The sequence below is a fragment of the Papio anubis genome, chromosome 10 (genome assembly GCF_008728515.1).
Source record: "Papio anubis isolate 15944 chromosome 10, Panubis1.0, whole genome shotgun sequence".
NCBI classification, from domain to species: domain Eukaryota; kingdom Metazoa; phylum Chordata; class Mammalia; order Primates; family Cercopithecidae; genus Papio; species Papio anubis.
Window position 1 is genome coordinate 58813576 of NC_044985.1, and position 26370 is coordinate 58839945.

Here is a 26370-nt window from a genome sequence, read left to right on the forward strand (position 1 = left end):
CTCACTAAGCAGTTTTTCCCTATTCTCCCTCCCCCATTAATATGCCTTCTCTCTCTATGGATTTATTTATTCTGGGTATTTCACATAAATGGAATCATACAACATCTGATGTTTTGTTCTGTATTCTTTCACTTAACATAATGTTTTGAGGTTCATCTACACCATAGTATATACTTCATTCCTTTTTATGGCGGAATAATATTTCATTGTACATATAAACCATAACTTGTTTATCCATTCAGCTTGGATGGATATTTGAGCTGTTTCCAACAACTTTCTTTTTGCCTACACAAATATATATACTATAGATATTTTCCCAGGTTAACATAAATAGATGGATATAATACTTTTTTTTTTTTTTTGAGAAGCATTTTAAATAAAATCCTTGATAATATATCATTTTGGCTCCTATTTTAAAATGCATTTCTAAATCTAAGATGATGCCATCATCACCCAGTTTTTAACGATTAAAAATACTGGTTTTACTTGTTCTGTACATAATTTGAGATATTAACTAAACTCAAGTTCAAATGTAGAGCGTAATTTAGTGATTTCCTAAATTTAGCTTCCATTTAATAGTCTCATGCTTCAAAAAATGATGTCAGCAAACTTCTACCTAATGATAAATCTTATCTTTATTTCTCCAATCAAAAAACTTCTACCCAAATTAGGAAGTATATACAAAGCACTGCTAAAATAATGACATTTTAATCATAGATTGTGATAGAAAAAACATGAAATAAATGGGGTCAAGATTATATTTCTTTTGAATATTGAATTTTCCATGGTTTTCTGCAATAATAAAGGGCTAATAGTGGTAACCAGTGCTGCAGTATAACTAAGGAACAGCAATATCTCATTAAAAACTATTAAGATTGCTCTAAAATGGTTCAAAGTAGAAAACTTGCCTAGCTTAAAATCCCTGTAAATAATAACATATATGTATGTACTACTTCATAGTTTTCAGGTGCTTTTACTTCTTAAATAAGGCACAATAAGCCAAATTACAAAGGAAAATAACGGTAAATTTGTCTTACTAGTTTTTCTGTAGGAAGAAACCCTGGAATTGACTGATTTATGTAACAATACAGAGAAGTAAGACCATCAGGTATTACCACATCTATTCTATAGGTAAGACAACTGAAGGTAACAGTGATTGTGTTTTATGTCATACAACTAAAAGAGAGCAGGTCATTCAGAAGATTTTGTTAGTCGAGAACGGAAAAAAATACACCTAAATCACTTCATTAATGTAATAATATCTGAAAATTTAATAATAAATATAACAGAGTTGATATAAAATAGCCATTTTTGCAGCATAAATTAGCACCTACAGTCTATATTATTTTAAAAAAAAGAATATTTAGAAATGTTTTCTAAAAATTTCTGAAACTTGTTCTTGATTAAAAATTTATCAGATGATGGGCCAGGAACAGAGGCTCAAGCCTGTAATCCCAGCAATTTGGGAGGCTGAAGGCGGGTGGATCACCTAAGGTCAGGTGTTCAAGACCAGCCTGGCCAACATGGTGAAACCCCATCGCTACTAAAAATTAGCCGGGCGTGGTGGTGTGCACTTGTAATCCCAGCTACTTGGGAGGCTAAGGCAGGAGAATCACTTGCACCCGGGAGCTGCAGGTTGCAGTGAGCCAAGATTGCGCCACTGCACTTCAGCCCAGGTGACAGAGAGAGACTCCGTTTCAAAAACAAAAAACAATTTATCAGATGATAAATAATAAAATATATGTCTTAATAAACCCTAGAAGATAAGTACAAATTTTAAGTCTATGTGATGTGGTACATTGTATTAAAAATTTCTTCTAAACCATTAAAATCATTAAAAATAAGTTCTGCAAGACAATCTATTTGTTCTATCATGTCAATATTCAAAGCACAATAAAGACTTGAAAGATGTCTGCTTCGCATTAAAAAAATTTAAATTATAAAACTTATATTTGGTTAAATGCTATGTCTGATTTAGCTAAAAACTGTTTCCTAACCATTTAAACAGACAATTATATTGGTGATATCTTAAAGACAGATTTAAGAAGACAGCAGGTCTCTTACCATCAATTATGATTACACAGAAAGATTCATTTTTAACTGAGTATGGATAATTCAGAAGATTTAGCTAGATTAATAACAAGTGCAATTTATTAACATCAGTTTTCTAGTTGATACTTATCAATTGGTAGTTTAAGATTATATGGGAGAATATTTACGTTGAAAAAACACAACAAAAACAAAAGGAAGGAAGAAAAACAAAGGAAACAGATTTGGTGCTGCCTTAAAACTTTATACTCCATGAGGTTTTAAGAAATGTATCTGAGGCACATTGGCAGGGCAGTATGAAATGATCTGTACTGCCACTGGCCATAGTGTACCTGGTCTGTGGATAATTAGAGTCCTTCAGTTTCCAAAGCTGTCAATCTGGCACCTTTCACGAGCAATATATTCACTTTAAATAAAACAAAACAGAACAAAATTTATAATTCAAAGAATGAAAGAATTTAAAAACTGCTACTGAAGCAACTTTATAGTTGTGCTATAAACCAAAAAAATAGACAAGAAAAGTGAAATAACAGTGATATTTTTAAATTTTAAAATTCTCTGCACTTTATATCACAACTTTATATAAAGTTCAAACCAGATAGTTTAGCTACTTCTGTACGCAGGTAAACATATTTTAAATTTCTTCATTGTATCAGTGTTGAAAGCTTTATATTATTTAATCTCAGCATCCAAACAAACAGGTTTACAAAACTATGATTTACTATAGATTCCATACACACCCAATATTATGTCCTAAAATGTATGGAGGCCCAACTAGGAAAAAAAAAAAAAAAAAAAAGCTATGTTCACAATTATTAAAAAAGAAATAAAACAAAATTCACATATATGCACCTTACCTGCAGCTGACCATTTAATGAACTCAAGTCTTCTGCTTTCTTCTCTAAAGACTGAACCCAGACTTTCCTCTTTTGTCGGCATCTTGAAGCGGCTGCTCTATTTCGCTCTAAAAACTTTCTCCTTTTTTCATCAGGATCTTCGTTAGCTGCTCTTCTCCGACGACCACTTGTACTTTGGGTCTGTGGAGTTGTGTGAGCTGGAGAAGCCTATTATAAACAGAGATGAAAGCTTGTTATATTTGTATCTAGTGAGTGAATTAACATAGGCAGTAAAGGGTGTCAAAGGGGGACAGCAATTTTATTTTCTAAGTTTTGTTGAATACATCAGTATGTTGGGGCAATATGAAAATGTGGTTTAACTTCTTTCTTGAATATACTTATGTTAGGAGCTATCTATAACACAATTCTCACTAATGCAATGTCACAGCAAATGTATTCTTTATATATAATATTTTCATTTACATACAAATATGAAAAAATTTAAAATATGATACAAATGATATATAGAAATATTTTTCCAAGTGTATTTTAACAGATTTTATTGTATTATTCAATCCCTGGAAAACTGCTGATTATAAATTTCTCAAAATGTTTAATAACTTCCTATTTAAATTCATGATAGAAAACCAAGATTTCCATGCTATTTTTAAGTTAAAATATCTCATATTAAATGTCAATTTTCTTAAAGAAAATTGGTTTCTCTAAAGTTATGAAGTGAAAATAAGTATATTCTTTGGTATATTCAGATTTTCTTCAGTTTGTGAAATTTACGGTCAGTCTTTTTCTAAGGGTCAAGTTCTTGTATTTATTAATGCTCATTTTTCTGGTAGGGAGAATCCCACAGGAACCTTAATTTTCATTTTAATTATTCCCTCTGCTCCCCAGTGAATCAGCTTGGTTATCTCAGATTAGCCAGAGAAAAAAAGAAACTTTCAGTCACTAGTAATACTGTCTAGTGTTTAAGACTATAAAACAATGGGTACCTTCAAGCCTTTCATGAACCCCAAAACTGTGCCACAGAACAAATGAATATGGGTGTCAAAAAATGAACTCTTGGCTGGGCGTGGTAGCTCATGCCTGTAATTCCAGAACTTTGGGAGGCCAAGGAGGGCGGATCACTTGAGGTCAGGAGTTCAAGACCAGCCAGGACAACATGGTGAAAACCTGTCTCTACTAAAAATACAAAAAATTTAGCTGGGCGTGGTGGTGCATGCCTGTAATCCCAGCTACTCGGGAGGCTGAGGCACAAGAATCGCTTGAACGCGGGAGGCAGAGATTGCTGTGAGCCAAGATAACACCACTGCATGCCAGCCTGGGCAATACAGCAAGACTCAGCATCAAAAAATACAAAAAAAAAAAAGAAAGAAGAAAATGAGCTCTTGGAAATGGTGCAGAGAAAAGAACACTTTGTGGCTATAGGCACATAATCCAAAGGAGAAGCCTGAAAACAATCTTTTACCTATGATTTATTATATTTAAAAATGGTATGCACAAAGAAAATTTGTTTTCTCCTAATCTATGTAATACAAATCTTACATAAGGCTCAAGTTAAATTCTGCAGGTAAATTACTAAACTATTTTTCACTCTAAAAAATTCCAAAAAATAAAGTTATCATTTCTTTGTCCAAACAACTAGCATTACAGAGAGAGTTATTTCATTTATAAAGTATTTCACACCTGGGCAACATAGCAAAACCTCAACTCTACAAATAATTTAAAAAATTAGCCAAGTGTGGCGGCATGTGCTTGTGGTCCTAGTTACTCAGGAGGCTGAGGTGGGAGAGGACTGCTTGAGCCTGGGAAGTCGAGGCTGCAGTGAGCCATGACTGTGCCACTGCACTCCAGCATGGGCAACAGAGGAAGATCCCGTCTCAAAAAAGAAGTATTTTAATTGTAATAAAGATTAAGCATTTAAATTAGAGTGTTTCTTTTACCTACGTAATTGTAACTTAATGTTTTAGAAAAATATTTCTATGGTTGGCTTCAAGATTTGCAATCTTGAAATTTTTTCTTCATTCTCCTATTTTCCTTTTTTTTTTTTTTTGAGACAGAGTCTCGCTCTGTGGCCGAGGCTGGAGTGCAATGACGTGATCTTGGCTCACTGCAACTTCTGTCTCCCGGGTTCAAGTGATTCTCCTGCCTCAGCCTCCCAAGTAGCTCAGATTACAGGCGCCCGCCATCACACCCAGCTTAACTTTTGTATTTTTCGTAGAGATGGTGTTTCACCAGGTTGGCCAGGCTGGTCTCAAACTCCTGACCTCAGGTGATCCACCCACCTAGGGCTCCCAAAGTGCTGAGATTGTAGGCGTGAGCCACATCCTCCTATTTTTCTTACTGAGAATAGTAGGTTTTTTCTTTTACTCAGCTGGCTGAATAAGAGAGAACAGTTTATTTTTGGTTTTAATTGATTTAACTCATTACAGCAAAGACTAATCATAAGTACTAGAAGAATAGCAGAAGCTTAATTTCTGCTACTCAGAGTTATAGTTGTATATCTTTATGCCTATCAAGGATTGGAGGCTTCTTAGAAGGGTATACTGCTCCTTCTCGTCCCATGTCTATTGATTAATTCATTCCATTTCATTCAGAAAATACTTATAGGAACTATTCTAGAAACTAAGTATAGCAGTGAACAAACAGATAAAGTCCTGCCCTCATGGGGCTTCCATCCAATACAACAACATATAAATATACAAATAAAAATTAGATCCAGGAAAACTACAGTTAGTACAAGAAAGGACAATAAAAATAAATTATATTCATTTTTTAAAAATAACCCTTTAAAAATGTAAAAAGTCATACTTAACTTGCAGACCACACAAAAACACCCATGGGTTGCATATGGCCTGTGAAACATTGTTAAACCCTGAGGTATAACATTAACACACATACACAATCACGCAGCCCCTCTTTTTCCCTTTTGGTCCCTAAGCTGTTTAGTGGATGACAACCACAACTACATTTCATTATATTAAGTTTTTAAAAGACAAGATGCAGTTATGTAAATACTTATGCTTAGGTGGCAATCTAAAACTTGTTTATGTGTGTTTCTTTGATTGAAAACTTTTGCTTTTTAATGCCAATGCTAATATTCTTCAAGTAAAGATAAAAGGTCTAAATAGAATTCTGAAACACTTAATAGGAGTACAATAATCCTTTACTAGAAAGAATTAGAAAGGCACTGCAGGCATATAACAATATCACTCATCTCACAGGCAGTCACAGACTAGAGGTAAGTGAAAGGGGTCTCCAGTATAAACAGCTGCCATAAAGCGTATTTGCTCCTTTGGTGATGTTTCACAAGTTTTAATTCAGCAACCATTTGATTTATGTTAGTAATGTAATACCTACATATGTGTGTATGTGTGTGAATATTTATCTACATATTTCTCTAAAAGACTTCTGATTACCTACAAGTGAGATAAGGTTACTTATACAAATAAATAACAAAGAGTAATGTTTTACAATGAGTGAGCAAATATTAAAAGCAGAAACAAGAATTATTTGTTCTGCTAGTATCGGAAACAGAAAAAAACATCTGCCTCTTTGGGACATACACACTTTAATGGTTGTACATGGCAACACAATACTAAAATATGATATGCATTGTAATCACAAACATATGGCATTTTAGGAAAAAGCAAAATCAATAATTTTTTAAGACGAGATCCAAAAAGATTCTTTAGAAATCTTAGTTTTGCTACTTGAAAAAGAACATAAGATTTAGTTATATACATTTCTGAAGAACACAGCATCCCTTAACAAAGAAGTTATTGTCTATAAAATTTACAGAACTTAACCTATTAAATTTTCCTATAACCTCAATACCTTGGTTACATAGGAGAATAGGTCAAATCAAACCTGTTTATGCCACAGCAAGAAAAAATATCTAGTGTTATTAGTTATGGTTTATGTCAAATTTGTAGTTTTGGACAATAACTAAGAAAACAAGATACAATTTCATTCTTCTCACTATAAGGTTCTAATATTATTTTTCTAGTTATATAACTATTTTCCAAAGTCATAACTCTATAAACTTCCTCAATCAGGAAACAGAGAGTAAAGGAAATTTCTCAAAGCAGTATTTAGTTTCACTGTCCTAAAATCAACAGAAAAAGATATTTTCTTTAAAAAGAATTGTGCCACGTCAGACCAACATATATGGACACCCACAGAAATATTTACAGGTGTCCTAAACAGAACAACCGCTCTATTATGTTTACTTTTGTATCAATTCTAGTACACTGAGCTACCTTTTCCTAAGGCTTTTGATACCCCTTTGGAATAACAACATGACCAGAATAATATTTTTTAAATAAGTCATAAGTTATACTGTACTTGTCTGTTTAAAGATGACAGAGTGCTGAATAATAAAAACAACACACATACCGGAGTCTCTGTAGTGGATGTGGCTGGCTGTTGTAATGACTGTGGTCGAGATTCCTCTGACTGAGTCCTAACCAATCCACTACCATGACCTTTGACAGTATCACCATTGGTAACTGGAGGATGTTGCTGGGTCAAAGCAGCTTTTAATCTCTGAAATGCAAACACCATTAAAAAATTTTTTTAAGTCCTTAAAGATCATCATGAATATCGGTAAGACAAACAGTGATACCTTAGGTAGTTTCCTTGAGTCTTTTTGCCTAGTACTACTAGAGGATTATGTATTTTGCTGTTTCTAGTGAATTTTGAGAAAATAATAATAAAGGCCTTAAAAATGTAACATCGTGTCATTGGCCAAGTAAGCACTGGCACCAAATCTGCAAACAGAGATCAAATGGGGCCAAACTGAGCCTCCTCCTAGAACCTACAGCTGAGTTTATCTCTCTTAGGTTTTTCTTGTCCCCAGTAAGCAGATCTAGTTCTCTTTTGATGTTGCAGTTTGCCAGTTAATTATTGGATTGTATTGGACTCACATTCAGAGCATGATAGATCTAGTATTAGAATGAGGCCCCAGATATTTATGTCTACCACTTTCTCAAGATACAATTTCAGTGAAGCTTATTATGCTATCAATAAAAATTTGTCATATATGACTATTTTATCTCCCAACCAGTTAGTAAGCTCTTTAAGAGCAGAGATTATCTTATACTTTCGGGTATTCCTTTTAGCAACTGGTATAATTATTTGCTACATAGGTATAAAAGAAACACTTGTTAACTGATAGAAATTGATTTCTTTAGTGAAAATGGTCATATGTGATCTTTAAGGTGGTTTTATTGTTATGATCTGTAAATATGAAATAATTTGCAAAGATAAATCATACCACAGTACCTTAGCAATGAAAGGGACTTCAGGGATCCCACAGACCTGAGACTATTATTGCTGATACTGTTCTTAATAACTAAGATGTAGTTCTTGGGCCCCAAATATACATTATTATAGAAATTGGAGTCAGAGTTATATATACTACACTTTCCTACGATTCTTATAAAGGTGCATCTTTGAGGGGGATGGAGGCTAATAAGAGAGTGAGAGCGAGTGCGAGTTAGAGACAAAAGAGAGAGACAGAGACGTGAGAACTATGCTGCAGCCTACCCAGTGTTTCCCAAACTTCTCAGAAGTAAATAACTGTCTGGGGTGTTAAGTGTTAAGAACACATATTCTTGGCAATCTTTTCCTTTCTTCCTTCCCTGAGTATAGCAGAAAGGGGTGAGTGAGAGAAGAGCTTTTGAAAAAGATCCCCAAATAATACTAGTACAAGTATTTCCATTCACTTCAAGTAAGAAAAATTCAGAAATTTTTATAACTATTTCAAGACTTGTAATTTCTTTCTTTTCATCTAGGCCTATCTTCTTACTATGTGATCCAGATCCCATAAAATCTGAAGCATATATGAAAAGATCACCAGAATTTTAACTGAGGCAGTAATTATGCATGAACAAATGTTACTGGACATTTTTTCTCTCTCTTGCGAATCACTGTATATTCTGGGTGTGATTTTTAAAATAAAGTCAATTTGTAAAAAGAAAAGTTTTCTTGAGATATAAGTTACACATAGCAAGTTAACTCTGTTTAGTGTACAATCCCATTAATTTTTTTTTTTTTTGAGAGGGAGTCTCTTCCTGCACCCAGGCTGGAGGGCAGTGGCATGATCTCAGCTAACTGCAACCTCCACCTCCACGGTTCAAGCAATTCTCCTGCCTCAGCCTCCTGAGGAGCTGGGATTACAGGCCCATGCTACCACGCCCGGCTGATTTTTGTATTTTTAGTAGAGACGGGGCTTTCATGTTGGCCAGGCTGGTCTGCAACTCCTGACCTCAGGTGATCCACCTTCCTCCGCCTTCTAAAGTTCTGGGATTACAGGAGTGAGCCACCACGCCCGGCCTCTATTGAATTTTAACAAACAAATACACTCATGCAACCTACCCTACAATCAGGATACATAACAGTTTTACCATAACAAAATCCTCATGCTCTTTCCTGTCATACTCTCCTCCCTGGCCCTGGAAACCACTGATCTATTTTCTGATCCCAAGAGTTCTGTCTCTTCCAGAAGATCATATAAATGGAAACATACATTGTATGGCCTTTTGAATCTGGCTTCTTTCCCTTAGCACAATGCAGTTGAGATTCACCTGTGTATTATCTGTGTTATCTATTATCTGTATTATCTATATTATCTGTAGTTTTTAAATGAGTTTTTAATTGTATAGTATCCCCATTTTACACTTTAGGAAACCAGATATCATTTGCTCAAGGATGCAGACCTGTTAAGCTAGTTCAAATTCTGGATATAAACCTAGATCTCTTCAATTTCAAGTGCAAAATATTTCCATGGCACCATGCTGCATACTTTATCCTTGGTGCTACCAGAAAACACAGGGAAAGATCAAGAAAGAGAGTCTGAAGCTTTGTGGCTTAATGATTCAAAAGACAATCATAAGGATTGAGAGTGCCAAACCTGTTAACTGCAACTGCTAAGCCAGGATCAGTCATGTTTTCTCCCTCTTTTCTGACAGACTACTTCTTCATGAATTATAACAATTACCACTTATGTAATATCTTGGTGCTTTCACTGATTAGAACATGCAATGTACTCTGGTCTTATACAGCTGAGAATACACTTTAGGTTCAGCACCTAACTCCACCTCAAACTATCTGTGACTTTGAACTTAACATTGATCTTTGAGTCTCAATTTCTTTACCTATAAAACTTGGAATAATAACTTCCTTGCAGAGTTGAGTTGAAAAACAAATGTAACATGTAAAACTATCTGATTTGTAAAAGAATTTTTCAGATGTTTTCTTACTTCTTTAAGAATACTATTGAGGCCTCTATTTTCTTAGTACGGAGGTCCAAAGAATCTGGAGAGTTTCTATGTTTCTGAATTTTCAAAATGTCCTTAAGGGTCATCTTAAGCATTACTTTGATCCCAGACATATTTTATATGTGAGATGTAAAAAGTAGAGGTTCTTCTTCAAAGACCTTCCTCCCATCTAATTAGGAATAAATAGTAACTTCTCTTGGAAGCAAAATTTATTCAAAGACCTGTGCTAATATTCTTAAATATCTGCTAGCTGTAATAAAGAAATCAATGTACTTTATGTTCTTAGCTCCCACAATTTAGCCTAAATATATGCCCTGGCATGCTTATACTGGTCCAAGCAAGCATTAGGTCATAGCCTGTTCCTCTTCCTTATTTGAAGGTGTTTTTACCTTTCTCAGCATCCCACAAGTTACTTTCTCCTTCCTTTATTCTCCTCTGCCTTTGTTTCTTTAAAAAGTTCTAAGTTGCTAGCCAATTGGGACAAATACAGAATGTGAGGTCCCGTTCCAGTCAACAGAAACCAGACACAGCTGTAGGGTGGACGCGTCAGGTTATAAATGACCCTGTCTCCTTTGTTTGGTGTACTCTTGTGGGAAAACTGCTGGCGAGTGTACCCTTTCTGCAGAAAGTAAAAAAACTGGCCTTGCTGAGGAAATTAAATTCATGTTCACGTGCTATTTCTTTACGGTACCAGGGAACAAGCAAGCATTCCTGACAGAGACATGCTCAAGACCATACCAAAAACTGAATTTTTCAGAATCAAGACAAGATTCCTAGTTCCTTTTATAAACAATCAGAAACAACTATATTAGTAGCTAAAACACAGGCAATTAGGACCCTAATAATTGATGGGATAATGTGGAAGTGGATGGATTAAAACTGAAATTAAATGAGGGACTAAAGTAGTAGCTGGCTAGAATCAGATAGGAATACTTAGGAAAATGATGAAGAAGTATTTAAAGTAGAAAGACCTGAGTTGGAAAAGTGTGGGTCAGAACAAAGGGAGACAGTCTTGGGAGGTCATAAGTCTGCATATTTACATATTTTATAAATAGAATGTTAGACATCAAAATACAATGACTAGTAACCAGTCTATAGTGATACATTGGGGCTTTCACTTCTAGTTTTAAAATGTGCACAGACATAACTAGAGGTAGAAATGTGAGGCTTAGTAAATTATGTGTTGGGAAAACATTTTTAAGTCCTTAGGTAGAAATCATCATAGAATTGAAGAGCATTTAAAGTTTTACAGTGAAGAGCTTAACTCTCAGAATTAATGAAATACAGTAACTGCACATAGGGGAGCCTGAAATACATAAACATCACTCTCTTGAATAATCTTTAGTAGGGCAAGTTACTACCTTATAGAGCACTTAAAAGTAGCATCAGTATCCATTCATTATCCTTCCTTGACTGCCCTAGGGTATACAGTACTCATCCAGTGAGGAAGCTCTAATGTTTGCTCCATGCTGTTACATTGATTACAATGGGTCTGAGTTGAAAAGTATGCCAGTGGGTATACAACAGAAGAAAAAGATTTAAAGGGTTAATTAACACTGTTCTAAACTGTCCATTAATTTTTCTAAAACTACAACAAAAATGCACATATGCTAAAAAAATTAGAATTAGGTCAAAAAAGCAGTCACTAAATATCATTCATATAAATTTTACAATTAATGTAAGGATATCTACAATCCAGCCATACATATTTGTTAGGAGCATTTGAAGAAGGCCAAATACTTTGGTTTAAAGAAAAATAAATGAAAATACATATAAATGTAATGAACATCTATTTTACAATAGAATTTTGGAGCTAGCAGAGATAATGAAAGTCAAGTAGTCCAATCACTATCTTACAGATATAGAAACTCCAAAAAACTGAAGTTACTTCCCAGAATCATAGTTAGCAGAGATAAAACCAGAAATTCTACTTCTTGACTCCCAGTTAACTGAACATATTTTAAACAAAAGCTTTGCCAAACTGGAGCTCTAGTCTAATGTTAAATTTTCTAAATCTATTAGTGATCAATTAAGTCAAGCATCTGATATTGGTCAGTCCATTACTAAGATCAAAATCTCTCTCAATGGACAAATTTAATATATGTAAATAAGGATTAAGTACTCTGAGAAATAAAGATTGAGCACTCACAAAAATTAAAGATTTAAGGTGGGGTGTGATGGCTTATGCCTGTAATCTCAGCACTTTGGGAAGCCAAGAGGACTGCTTGAGCCCAGGAGTTCCACACTAGCCTGGGCAATATGGTAAAACTCCATTTCTACAAAAAACTTAAAAATTAGCCAGGTGTGGTGGTGCATGCCTGTAGTCCCAACTACTCAGGAGGCTGAGGCAGGAGGTTTGCTTGAGCCCAGGAGTTTGACGCTGCAGTGAGCTCTGGCCTGGGCAACAGAGTAAGACCCTGACTCAAAAAACAAACAAACAAAACCCCAAAAAAACAAAAGGAGGACTTTACAAGGTCTACATTATCCAACACGTACAAGAAAACCTAGGCATAATTTTAATTTAAAGGTAGACTTTGTTTGATAAACAAAAATGTCTTTATTATATTTCTATGAAACAGATCAATATTTTAATGTTTAATTTTCAGTGATGTAAAGTTCAACTACCATATTGAAAATTTTTTTTCTTAGAGAGATACAGATTGTTTCAATTAATTAAGGGATGAATAATTTGCTGTGCTGACCAATCTGATACATTTGCTTTAAGAGGTGATCTCCTAGAAATAATTTGTCATTCAAGTTCTATGTTGCACCCTTGAAAATAAATTTTATCACATCTGTCAGAACTTGGTAGGAACAAAGTACTCCATCATAGTTCAAAGAAAAAAGATAATCTTCTCTAGAAACAATTTATGAAAAAGTCAGATCCATATTTCATATGTGCCACAAAAGCTCATCAGAGTAATAACCCTCCTTCTCCTGGGTGTTATCCTACCATCTGCTGCTCTATTACTTATCTTTATTTTGCAACTAATTAACAGCATAATCTTCTAAATTCAGCAAGTTAATTATCATTATTGTGGTCTATGCAGCATCATCAGTCCTCATGAAATCTTGTCTCCCCACCCCCAGAGAACATATGAAAATCAAGTAGGTTGAGAGAGGGTCTGTTTCCTTGGAGTAGGCTCATTAGGTGTTTGCTGATTAGCTCGGCATGAAGAGGCAGGTCAGAAGAATTCTGCTGAACATGAGGTTCCATGCAGGGCCCAACCAAGTTAATGTAGGTTTCTGAACATTTGCCAAGATGCCCTCTGTCAGCTTTCAGTAGAAACCCCCTGCAGAAAACCTACTGGCTACCCACTGTGTGCAAAGATATTTCTCAGTTTGTCACACGTCTTAAAAAAAAAAAAAAGATTCTGGAGGATACTATTTAAATACTTTCCTAAATCTTAAAATCCCCAGATGATTAACATTTTCTTATTCAGAACGGTTGCTTTTTGATTATAAATATTACAAAAGAAAACTGTTTTATTAGAAGAGTAATATGATTTACGTGCTTAGTGACAAACAAAACCCCTAAACCAAAATTTGGTGACAAATAGTCTAATTCTGTAGAAAATTATATCCTGGGAATTTTTCTGTTGTATTAAAAAGTACTAGACAGTCTTTCATTTTTCGGGCCCTATCGACATTTCTTTAACACATTGTTACTTTTCCAAAGGCTTAAAGTTCTTAAAAATTAAAAAACACAAGCTTACTGTGAATTTTTTTTTGTTGTTGTTAGTAGAAAAGAAAGATCTTATTTCAGTATTCACAACACACACAAACACAATGCATACATAATATCTTCCTGGAAAGGCACTGAACATCTGAAAATCAGGGAATTACAAAAGCATCCTTGGCTATGTTAGCATACAAAGTAAATTTCTCTTCAGCTGTAGTGTGCTACTCATTCTTCCATGTTCCAATCCCATTATTCTCTTAAGTTATTTTTGACCACAGGTCATTTTAGCAGAACTACTGCTACAATATACAGCATGTTATTAACAGATTGTGATCACAAAGGTCCATGAAGAATCCTGAAAGGATGATGTTTAAAATACTTTCAAAGACCTGAAAACAACAAAGTACAATCCAACAAAAGCAGTAAAAGAAGAAATTACAAGTTTTAAGGTGGTGGTGGGTTAGGGGGGGCAGTGTGCAAACAGGTGTAGGGTCAGAAAAATCATTTAAGGTGTAACATGAATCTAGGGAATGTGAGCTGGGAACCACTTATTTGGAGAACGTGGACTTGGAGTTCTATATTTAAGGCACGAAAGAATCAAGTTCTGTGACCATTTATTTGGTCATTAAGAAAGCTCTGTGCACTGGGATATGAACCCATCTTCAATATTCTTCAGTTGGGATGACAGTTGGTGAGTCTTCTTAAGCCCACTGAAGCTTAAAAAAGTAAACCAATACCACTGACATTTTAATTTCAAACTTTAATTTCAAATAAACTATAACTATTTGGTATTTTACGTTCTAAAAGTGTCTAATTTGCCAAGCGGAGTAATGTATTTCCCTTGGACTTTAAGTGAAAATGTTTAATTAAGAGATTGACTTGGGCTTGTGATTTTAGTTGTAAGTGCTGAGATAATCTTAAGCAAGCTTCTAAATAATGAATATATAAGAAAACTATGTATCAAAAACTATGTAACAAAACACTGTAAGTTTACTTAAATTTAAGAATTATTAAAGTACTTGAGAAAGTCAGATAATTGAGAATTATTGAGTACACAGCTTTACATGTATATAGCTTAGCGTGTTTAAGATTATACTTTAAGCTCTTTGAAAAGCAATCATTACATAACTATACATGTAAATTGCCTTGAGAACTTAGGAAAGAACTAGGTTTCTAAACTTATAATCTTAATAAATCTTATATTATGTTTTAAAAGTAGTACCTGAATAATCATTAGGTGTACCACTCACCATCAAGGGCATTAAAATCTTCCCCCTCCCCCCAAAAAATATGTAAAATCAAAACCCAAAACAAAATATCTCATTGATAAAATATAATCCTAATTGCTACACATGCTGGAGAAAAAAAAAAAAACCATAACGGTCTTCTTAGGAGAACATTCTTTTTTGACTCTCCTGATGGTCACTGAACACATTTGCAAGAAAAAATCTCAAAATTTAAGATCATGTCTATTGAATTTCTTAGAACCCAAGAAATGTTTGCCATGTAACAACTGATAGAAATAGTTGTTAAATGATGTTGTTAATATGAAAAGAATATTGAAGTGTGAAATAATTTCTACATAACAAAAAAACCTCAAGTAACCAGAATTCCCTTATCCAGTACACTCACATTTTAAGTTACCAGTTCATGTTACTATACCAGCATAACAATATCTACTGTTTCACAAATGAGCTGAAATAAATAGCTATGATCTATTAGAAAATGAAATAAAGGAAAATAAAATATACCAAAGATGGTAAGTTCCCAAACCACAATGTAATTAAAATATAAATCAGTATGAAAAAGATAAATAGAAAAGCCTTGAAATACTTGGAAATTATACAGTGCACTTCTAAATAACTCACAGGTCAAAGAAGAAATCACAGGGGAAATTAAAGAAGTAATGACAATAAAAGCATAGCATATCAAAATCTGTACACAGAGGAAATTTTATAGCTTTAAATGTCTATATTAGAAAAAAAGATTTAGGCCGGGCGCGGTGGCTCAAGCCTGTAATCCCAGCACTTTGGGAGGCCGAGACGGGCGGATCACGAGGTCAGGAGATCGAGACCATCCTGGCTAACACAGTGAAACCCCGTCTCTACTAAAAAATACAAAAAACTAGCCCGGCGAGGTGGCGGGCGCCTGTAGTCCCAGCTACTCAGGAGGCTGAGGCAGGAGAATGGCGTAAATCCGGGAGGCGGAGCTTGCAGTGAGCCGAGATCCGGCCACTGCACTCCAGCCTGGGCGACAGAGCGAGACTCCGCCTCAAAAAAAAAAAAAAAAAAAAAGAAAAAAAGATTTAAATTGATAATCTAAGCTTCTACTTTAAGAAACCCAAAAAAGATAAGCAAATTAAGTTTAATTAACCAGGAGAAAACAAATATTAAAGACAAAAGTAATAGTCAATGGGAGTATAAACATGCCATTAAGAAAAATAAAGGCAAGCTACAGACTAACAGAAAACAGACAGTAGAAATAGATGTATCTCTCTCTCTAACAAAAAAACCTTATGTCCAGTATAAATAAAGAATTCCAGGCGAGTACAGAGGCTCACGCCTGTAATCCCAGCACTTTGGGAAGCTGAGGCGGGTGGATCACCTTAGGTCAGGAGTTTGAGACCTGCTTGGCCAACATAGTGAAACCCATCCCTAAAAATACAAAAATTAGCTGTGTGTGGTGGTGGGTGGACTGTAACACCAGGTACTAGGAGGCTGAGGCAGGAGAATCACTTACACATAGGACAGGGAGGCTATAGTGAGCCAAGATCGTGCTACTGCACTCTAGCCTGAGTGACAGAGAAAGACTGTCCAAAAAAAAAAAAAGAGGAATTCCAGCCAGGTGCAGTGGCTCACGCCTGTAATCCCAACACTTTGGGAAGCTGGGGTAGGCAGATTACTTAAGGTCAGAAGTTCGAGACCAGCCTGGCCAACATGGTGAAACATCATCTCTACTAAAAATACAAAAATTAGCTGCATGTGGTGGCGGGAGCCTGTAATCCCAGCTACTCGGGAGGCTGAGGCAGGAAAACTGTGTGAACCCTGGAGGCAGAGGTTGCAGTGAGCTGAGATTGTGCCACTGCACTCCAGCCTGGGAGACAGAGCGAGACTCTGTCTCAAAAATAAATAAATAAATAAAAATAACAATGCAATCATAAAAGCAATTGGCCGGGCACGGTGGCTCTCATGCCTGTAATCCCAGTACTTTGGGAGGCCGAGGAGGGCGGATTGCCTGAGCTCAGGAGTTCAAGACCAGCCTGGGCAACACAGCAATCTTTACAAAAAAATACAAGTAGTCCCAGCTACTTGAGGGGCTAAGGCAGGAGGATCGCTGGAGGCTGAGAGATCCAGGCTGCAGTGTGCCAAGATCATGCCACAACACTCCAGCCTGAGTAACAGAGCCAAACTCCGTCTCAATCAATCAATCAATAAAAGAAAAGCAACACAATTTTTTAAATGGGCAAAAGACCCACAACTAATGTCTGGCCAAAAAGGAAATGGAAATTAAAACTATGAGACACTGCTAAACAGCTCTAGAATGTCTATGATTAAAAAGACAGGGAAAACTAAATGTTGGCAAGAATGTGGTAACAACTGGAATTCCCATACACTGCTGCTAGGAATGTAAACCTTTGGGTAAAGGTTTAGCAATTTCTTATAAAGTTAAATGTATACCTACTCTCTGACTCAGCAATTCTACTTTTAGCTGTTTAATCAATAAAATGAAAATATATGGCCACGAAAAGAGTTATATAAGAATGTGTATAGTAGCTTTATTCACAATAGCTAAACACTAGAAACCACTGAAGTGTCCATGAACAGGAGAATGGACAAAGAAATTGTGGTATATTCACATACCACTCAGCAATAAAAAGAAGCAAACTATGATCACTCAACAACATGGATAAATCTGAGACATGCTGAGCTGGACATAAGAGTATAAAGTGACTATATGAAATTCTATAATTCATCTATGGTTACAAACATCAGAATAGACGGAGTGGACTGATGGGAAAGAGAGAAACTTTTGGTTACAAACATCAGAATAGATGGAGTGGACTGATGGGAAACAGAGAAACTTTTATTCTTTTTAATTTAATTTCCTGATGACCTAAAAGAAACAGTTATTTAGGTTAAGTATAAAGTTCAAGAGTTTCTAAAAATATGGCCTACTCTTGCAGGCAAAGGTATTTCTTAAAATTGGATTTGTTCCTTTTGAATTAATTTATAGAAAAAAGTACAATTAATATGTAAAAATATTTTTAGATGCAGTACACAATAACAGGATCTCCTTTTAACATCTATATCTGTTCTACTCAGTTCCCACTGCAGGGTAAATTAAATTGAATTTTTCATCAATACAGTATACTAAAATGGGAAGTGCAAAAAATGCCCCTGGTGAAGCTCTTCTGCTACCAAGTGAAGAAGATTCATCTTAGTATTTCCAAAGCTCTGACCTGAACATACTACGATGTGAAAAATTTCCTCCTTGGGTTTTTAGGGTCTTCTCTGACAATTAATAACCATCTAATTTTTATACTCTTGAATGAACCAACTGTTGTTCATTCAGATAATATGTAAGTTTTATTGCTAAAACGGGTGTCCTGTGCAAATTTCTGACTGATTGTCTGCACTAATGGAGAATAGTAGTAAAAATTTTTCAGGCCGGGTGCGGTGGCTCACGCCTGTAATCCCAACACTTTGGGAGGCTGAGGCGGCGGGATCACGAGGTCAGGATTTAGAGACCAGTCTGACCCAACATGGTAAAACCCCGTCTCTACTAAAAATACAAAAATCAGCCAGGCATGATGGTGCAACACCTGTAATCCCAGCTACTCAAGAGGCTGAGGCAGGAGAATTGCTTGAACCCGGGAGGTGGAGGTTGCAGGGAGCTGAGATTGCACCACTGTACTCCAGACTGGGCGACAGAGTGACTTCATCTCAAAAAAAAAAAAAAAAAATTCAGCTTTGCAATATGTTTTAGCATGTAAAAATTTGTATTTAGTATAGTGCCTAGCAAATAACTGAAGCAAACAGAGGGTGTCTAATAACTACTAATCTACTGATTACCTAAAGATACATTAATTGCTGTTATTAGCCCTATTATGATATAGAACATTAACATCTACCCAATTGATGTTATTAATTAACTGACATTATTGTATTATAACACAGCAAGGAGAATTATGCTGATTTTTATTTTATTTTATTTTTGAGACAGAGCCTCACTCTGTCACCTAGGCTGGAGCAATAGTGCGATCCTGGCCCACTGCAACTTCAGCCTCCGGTGTTCAAGCAAATTCTTGTGCCTCAGTCACCCGAATAGCTGAGATTACAGGGTGTGTGCCACACGCTCGGCTAAATTTTGTATTTTTAGTAGAGACGGGGTTTCACCATGTTGGCCAGGCTGGTCTTGAACTCCTTACCTCAGATGATCTGCCCACCTCAGCCTCCCAAAGTGCTTGGGATTACAGGTGTGAGCCACCGCACCTGGGCCTGATTTTAAAAAATAGAAGCGTCAAATCTTCTACTAAGAAAATTAGGAAGTTTATAGGATTTAGGGTTAAGAAGTACCCCAGAAACCAAAGCTTAATCCTTTTATTTTACAGATGAGGAAATGTAATGTCAGGAAAGTTAAAGTTGCTTAATTAAAGGTAGTGAATAGTGGAATTAGGATTAAAATTAAAATACACATCTAAACATTAATTTAATAGCATCTAAACAGCACAACAGAAAAAAATGGTTTTCTTTATATGTATCATGTTTGCTCACTTGTACACTATTTCAGAATTCTTTTTAATACTGTTAAAACCACTCATCATTATTAGCAGCACTGCCTTCAGATGATCACATCTAGTTTCAGATGTAATACTCCTATTTTCCACTAGGAGGAGAAAAAGCCACAGGCAAAAGCCAGACAAACCACAAGTGATGAGAAACAGAGCTTCTAATCTACCCACTTATTTTTTAAAGTATCACTAACTACTCACTACGCTAAAGGAAGATTTCTTTTTTCAAATGTTGTGGTTCGCCTATAGTATAAAACAGTCCATATCTTAATAAAAATGTGATCTAAATTGTATATCTGAAGCAGGTTTTAGTGAAAACATTAATTCAAAACAGCTTCAAGCAATGTACAAAATCTGGCTTACCATTTTTGCTTCCGACTGTACTGGTTGGGGAGAGGAAGGACCCGGGATTCCTGGAACACTAGGCACCATGGTGACTGGTCGAACGAGCTAAGCATAAGATAAGGAAAAATAATTGCTAGACAATATATTCAAAATGAGATTTGTACTTTACCGCTGTTACAATAATTTGAGACTTTAAGAATCAGAACATTGTAAATTTATCACTAGCTGATTTTATCTCTATACCAAATCCTTATTTGGTCTTATATCCTGACTTATCCTTCAAAAGTTGTCAATTTCTGAGACATGTGCTTTCCTAATCTTCAGTTTTTACAATTTCTTTCTTAATGGTCCCTGTTAGAAATTCATAATAGTCAAAGTGATTAATGCAAAAATTCTCAAAGATATGTCAAACGTCCATTTTGAATCTGAAAGGAAGAATGTCAAAACTTGTGACACTTAGGCATAAAAAATAATTTCAGCAAAGAACTTAGATTTTCTAAAAAATGAATTTTCTTATACATACCACGTAATAACAAATAACACACTGTAATAATTTCTCAAATAATACGTAGCAGGTTTTACCATTTTGGTTTTTTCCTTTTTTTTTTTCCTTAAACCTAACACTGAGTGAACACAGTTACTGTATAAATAAAGCTTATCTTTTCTTTCATTTCAGGTTGCTTTCATCACTAAGTACACGTAACAGGATAATAATCTCAAATACAAGGCAAGAATGTTTCCCTCCTCAAAAAAATACCCTCAGTAAAGAGGAAGCAGATACCTTATATCTGAGTCCTCACAGTCTCTCAAATAATGCATTTTGAACAACAAAGTTCTTTTTAAAGAAGGCACATTATCTTGAAATTACCTCAATCAATGCAATTTTGGATAGTTCAAAAGATCACCTGTAAGAATCAGTTAATTAAAAAAGATATAAATATCAAACATTAATCCTAGTAATATTCTTAGGGGTAATCTCAACAAGAGTGTTGGAATGTTTACTATAAGCTTTTTAAAATAATTTTTATTTTTATTGTTTTTCAGACAGGGTCTTACTTTGTTGCCGCGCCTGGAATGCAGCAGTGCAACCTCGGCTAACTACAGTCTCAACCTCCAGGCTCAAGTGATCCTCCCACCTCAGTCTTCTACAGTTGCTTCCACCACAACTGGCTAATTTGTGTTTATTTTTTGTAGAGATGGGGTTTTGCCATGGGATTTTCATTTTTAGATGAAAATGAAAATAATGTGTTCTGGAAACTGTGCTAGATGTCTCAAAAAGTGGTTCTCAGGATGAAAACTTGAATGTCAAAGACATAAATGAAGAGTTTGTTTGAATAAAACTGTTTTATGAAATATAATTAAGAAAAAAGCAATTTTCTAACACACATTCCAAACAATGTGTTTTTAAATGTTCATTAAACTATTACTTTTTTTTTTTTTTTTGACTTGGGGTCTTGCCCTGTCATCCAGGCAGGATCCATAGCTCACTGCAGTCTCAAACGCCTGGGGTCATGCAATCCTCCTACCTCGGCGGCCCAATATGCTAGGATTACAACAGGCATGAGTCGCTATGCCTGGCCAAACTATTACATATTATAAGTAGACAGTTAACTATTTTGTCTATGTCTTTCAAAATTTATATATTTAACACACTCCACAAAAAACTTTTTTGGGGGATCTTTTCACAGGGAAAGTGAAAGATTATTTTGCTAGAACATTTCGATTTTAACATGATTGGGCTATCAAAGATTCTGCAAACCCTACTTGACCACAAAAATTCAGAGTGTGTCTTTATAAACAATTTCCATACTAATAGAAATACCACAGAGTTATCTGACAAGTATTCTAGAATAAATATCTTTCTAAAATTTGAAATCTGTGTTAATATTTGAATGCTACAAGCCCAGTCAAATTGAAATGGGTTGAAGAAGATCTCAGTATAAAAAAAAATAAGATTTTGGGTAGAAGAAAATATAGCTATACTTTGAATGGTATATGCTATTACAATGATAACAAATAAATACTATCAACTGCTAATCAATATTATGTTAAATTCAATTTCATAAGCCAGTCAAGCAGTCAACTTTATTTTCTGACTACAAAGATCAGTTTTGCGATAGAGATTTAAATAGTCTAACTTTCTTACTGGGACTGCAGCTGGAACATGCACATTAGAACTTGTAATTGATGCAGGAATAGCAACAGGCATGGTTTGTCCATTAGGAAGATGTAACAGAAGAGGAAATGGGCCTGGTACAGGGCTAAGAGAAACAAAAGAAGAGAAATTTTAAAAAAGAAATTCATACCAACTGTCTCTTAAAAATACAACAGTATTTTTACTCCTATAATCATATCATTTAAAAATACAATTTCTAACCAAAGCAAAGCAAATGGCAAAATTTATTTTTAATTGCATCTTAAATGCATAACCTGTGTAGCAGTATTAAAAAGAAGAGAAAAGTTATGGATTTACTTGGGACAATCTCTAATTTGTAAAATGAGAAAAATTCTCATCAGATAGTTCTTGGGAGCTACCAGTAAGAACTGAAAGAAATGGTATCTGGTGATGGAGTAGTTTTATATTTTGAGTGAAACAGCATGAAAACAAGACTATCTTAAATTCGCATTCTATATTTATTTTTAGTTGTATTTATCTTCCACTCCATTAGTTAATATTTATATTAAAGAAGACTACGCAAGTACTTTTTCCAAAATTCGAAGCATGCACACACATACAAAACTAAGATCTTGGTTTGAATAATCAAATGTCTTAGGAAAAATCATAACAAAACAAACTTAGTTCATGTACATGTTCAATGATTGGCCTGAATCACTTACACAATTGGCCTGTTAGAGGATGGTGCCTGGGTGATTACGGTACTTGAGGTTGGTGAAGGTACTGCCTGCTGAATAATTACACTTGAGTCAGAACTTGTAAGCAGCACATTGGGAACCTGTAATGATGCTGGACGAACAATAGCTGATGTGGGCTGTGCAGTTTGTGCCAATGGTACTTCCTATTTAACAATGAGATCAAGAAAGGGTGGCATTTAAAAATACAAATCAATTCACATACCTTAGTGAACAGAATATAACACACTTCTAAAAGCATCTACAGAATAACAACTGCTCAAAGCAAATTAATATTTAAATTAATTAAAAGAACATTTTAGAACAGCTGTAAAGATTCAAATGCAATGTTCAATTAATATTTTACTTTTAAAAAGACGGTTTCTTTTTTTTTCAGTACAACTTGTTTTCCTGTCAATCCAGAAATAAGTTAGACTAGGCAACTTGGCTATGATACCAAGAGAATTTTAATAAAAAATAAAAATATAATCCATTCTCAGAGAATCACAGAACTTAAAATCCAGAAGGGATTGTTTAGTTTCCCCTCCCTCATTATACTGTATAAAGAGGAAACAGGTCCAGTGAGGCTGTGTTATGGCTGATACAAATTAAGTAACAGAAATAAGAATTTTTAGATACAATACAATACAAATAATTATTAATTTCAGTTAGCTACCTCATCTGTATCAATAATTTCTCAATATCAAAAGGCCATGTAATACTGATATCTTGAATATAAAATAAATAATTACTGGAGTGAACTCTTTCAAATTAGGAAAACAGAATTTGTCAGCCACGACCTTAAAGATGGCATTTCCTCTGGCTTTACAGATTAGAGAACAAAAAGTTTTAAAAGATTTTACCCAGAATTCCTTAAATAAGTCAGTGTATACATTGGGTCTATTGTGTTTTATGAATTGGCCTGTATGGTGCCACTTATCATCAAAATCTTATTAAGCTACATAGGAAGGATAAACTAGTACTATTGTAACTTCATTTATTCAATAAGTTGAGAACTTAAGCTCTCAAAGACTAGTGGGAAGAGAATAAATAAGTAAAACAAACAACAAAATTTCAGATTGTAGTAAATCTTAAGTGTTACAGAATAATATGTGCAATGTAACAAAGGGTGAAAGATTAGCTGAGGGTAAGGAAGAGTCAGTTAATTTAGATAGCATAGTAAGAATAGGTGAGCTTCTTTGCAAAAACAGCATTTGAACTGACGATGAAAGGGTAAGGAGGAGAGCATTTCATTGTAGGGACAAGGAAGCAATACCACATGTCATGTCCTGAGGTAAGAAAAAGCTTCAAATATTTGATGAACACAAGAGAGAGGCATGAGGTGAGGATAGATGCGTAGACAAGCCCAGATAAAAGAGGACTTATGCCAAGGAGTGTGAAGTATTTTAAATACAATGGTAGACCACTGAAAGATTTTAAGCAGGTGACATGTTTAATGTATTAAAAGTCATCTTATAGAAAATGGATTGGAGGTAGAAGCAGGAAGACCAGTTAGAAGGTAACTGTTAATAATCCAAACAAAAGATAATGATGGTTTGGGCTTAAGTGGTGTCACTGAACACAGACATAGAGGATGAGATTCAGGTCTGATAAAATATGCTATTAGTTTCAGTGTAAAAGAAAAGAATAAATAAAGGATGACCCCTAAATTCTCAGCTAGAACAACTAAATGGGTGGAGAAAATTTACTGAGATGGGGAAAACTGGGGGAAGAATCAAGGACTCTGATTTTGACCTATTACGTTTAAGATGTCTATTAGACATAGAAAAGGTGATGTCAAGATGGAGTTGGATATAAATATGGCAATCTGGTGAGATACCTATGCCTATAGAAATTTGGGAGTCATCAGTATGTAGATGTTTATTAAAGTTATGGGTCTGGATGAGATCACCTAGGAAGAAAATCAAGAAAGAAGAAGAGCTCCTAGGCCGGGCGTGGTGGCTCAAGCCTGTAATCCCAGCACTTTGGGAGGCCGAGACGGGCGGATCACAAGGTCAGGAGATCGAGACCATCCTGGCTAACCCGGTGAAACCCCGTCTCTACTAAAAAATACAAAAAACTAGCCGGGCGAGGTGGTGGGCGCCTATAGTCCCAGCTACTCGGGAGGCTGAGGCAGGAGAATGGCGTGAACCCGGGAGGCGGAGCTTGCAGTGAGCGGAGATCTGGCCACTGCACTCCAGCCTGGGTGACTGAGCGAGACTCTGTCTCAAAAAAAAAAAAAAAAAAAAAAAAAGAAGAAGAGCTCCAGATTTTTTTTTTTTAAATCAATTTCATATGGTATACCTTGCTCAAGGAGGGCCTAATGACTGGGGAATGCAGAAAGAAGGAATACTCCTAAAAGATGCTGGAGCAGCCATGAACAATGAAAAACTGTTAAGTGTGAAAAGAATGAAATGCTCTTTAGGAAAAAAGATTTATATCAGAGATTTAAAAAGCATTTCTAATAACTGTGATAATGTGAAAACAACCTTTATGTCCAAAAAGAACAAGATAACATAATACATATCATATAATAAAATAAAGTACAACCATTTTGGGGAAATCTCTAATGACATGGGAAAATATTCATCAATACTGAGCGTCTAAAGCACAATATAAAACAAAGCTAGGATCTTTGTATCCATCTACCCTTCTATTTATTCACTTATATATTTGTACCTATAAATGTATATATCTAGGAAAAATGTTTCAAGATAGTAATCTTATTCAATTATGTGCTAATAGGTGATTTTGGTTTTCTTTTCATTTTTCTGTATTCCTAGAGAAGAAGGAGAATGTACTTTTAAAATCAGAAAAAGAAACTGCAAAAAAAAAAAAAAAAAGCATTTATTCTTAGCCAAAAAGTTATTTTTTCTGTATTTCCTTATTTCTAGCTCCTCCGCCATGACAGAAGTCCATTAATAAGTATGGTTTTAGAATAACAATCTAAAAAAGAATATTGCCTCTTCGCTCTGTCCTGCATGGTGCTCCCAAATAAATATGTGCTTATTCTATGTGCTTGTGAACAAAAGAGTGATCAAGAAGTTCCCATAATAATGTTACTCAAAACACAACTGTAGCCCAGGTGGTCCCAGATTATCTTGGTATTCAAGCTAGTATCATCATCCTCCTAATTGCACTTACAAAGATCCACTGCTAAGATTGAGTAACTAGTCCCTTAATCCTGTAAAAGTCTAAAAAACCATTGTTCAAATAATTTTTTGAATAGATTCTTAATTAAGCTGTTACTGTATAAAAGTAGCTAAATGTAAAATAGCAAAACCCAGAAAAATTAAGTTAAATTTATACATTCATAAATCTTTTAAAAATAAGTTTCATCTAACATGACTGTTCTCCCCTATAATTTTTCTGTGTACAATAAAACTGCAGTCTTCTTACCCTGAAATATCTGAGTATTGACAGGCTTTCACATATAAAACTATTGCAAGCTGACATAGAATTTAATACATTAACATTTTGTGGAGAGTAACTAGTAAACTTTATTTGGGTACTGTTCTTCCC

General features: G+C 35.0%; 1 protein-coding gene across 4 annotated transcripts in view; it reads right to left on the minus strand.

Annotated features, from left to right (window-relative positions):
- The window catches only part of ATF2 (activating transcription factor 2), a 91598-nt gene that overhangs the window by 15897 nt on the left and 49331 nt on the right, over window positions 1–26370 (minus strand). For 3 of the 4 annotated variants that reach the window (XM_021923731.1, XM_017946674.3, XM_021923730.2), the window contains 5 exons: window positions 22837–23015; window positions 22145–22259; window positions 20017–20103; window positions 7296–7445; window positions 2907–3113 (listed from right to left, as the gene is read on the minus strand). In XM_021923731.1, the coding sequence (XP_021779423.1) occupies window positions 2907–3113; window positions 7296–7445; window positions 20017–20103; window positions 22145–22259; window positions 22837–23015 (738 nt within the window). Of the gene's footprint in view, window positions 1–2381; window positions 2456–2906; window positions 3114–7295; window positions 7446–20016; window positions 20104–22144; window positions 22260–22836; window positions 23016–26370 lie in introns of all 4 variants that reach the window. The other variant, XR_002516163.2, reaches the window with a different exon arrangement.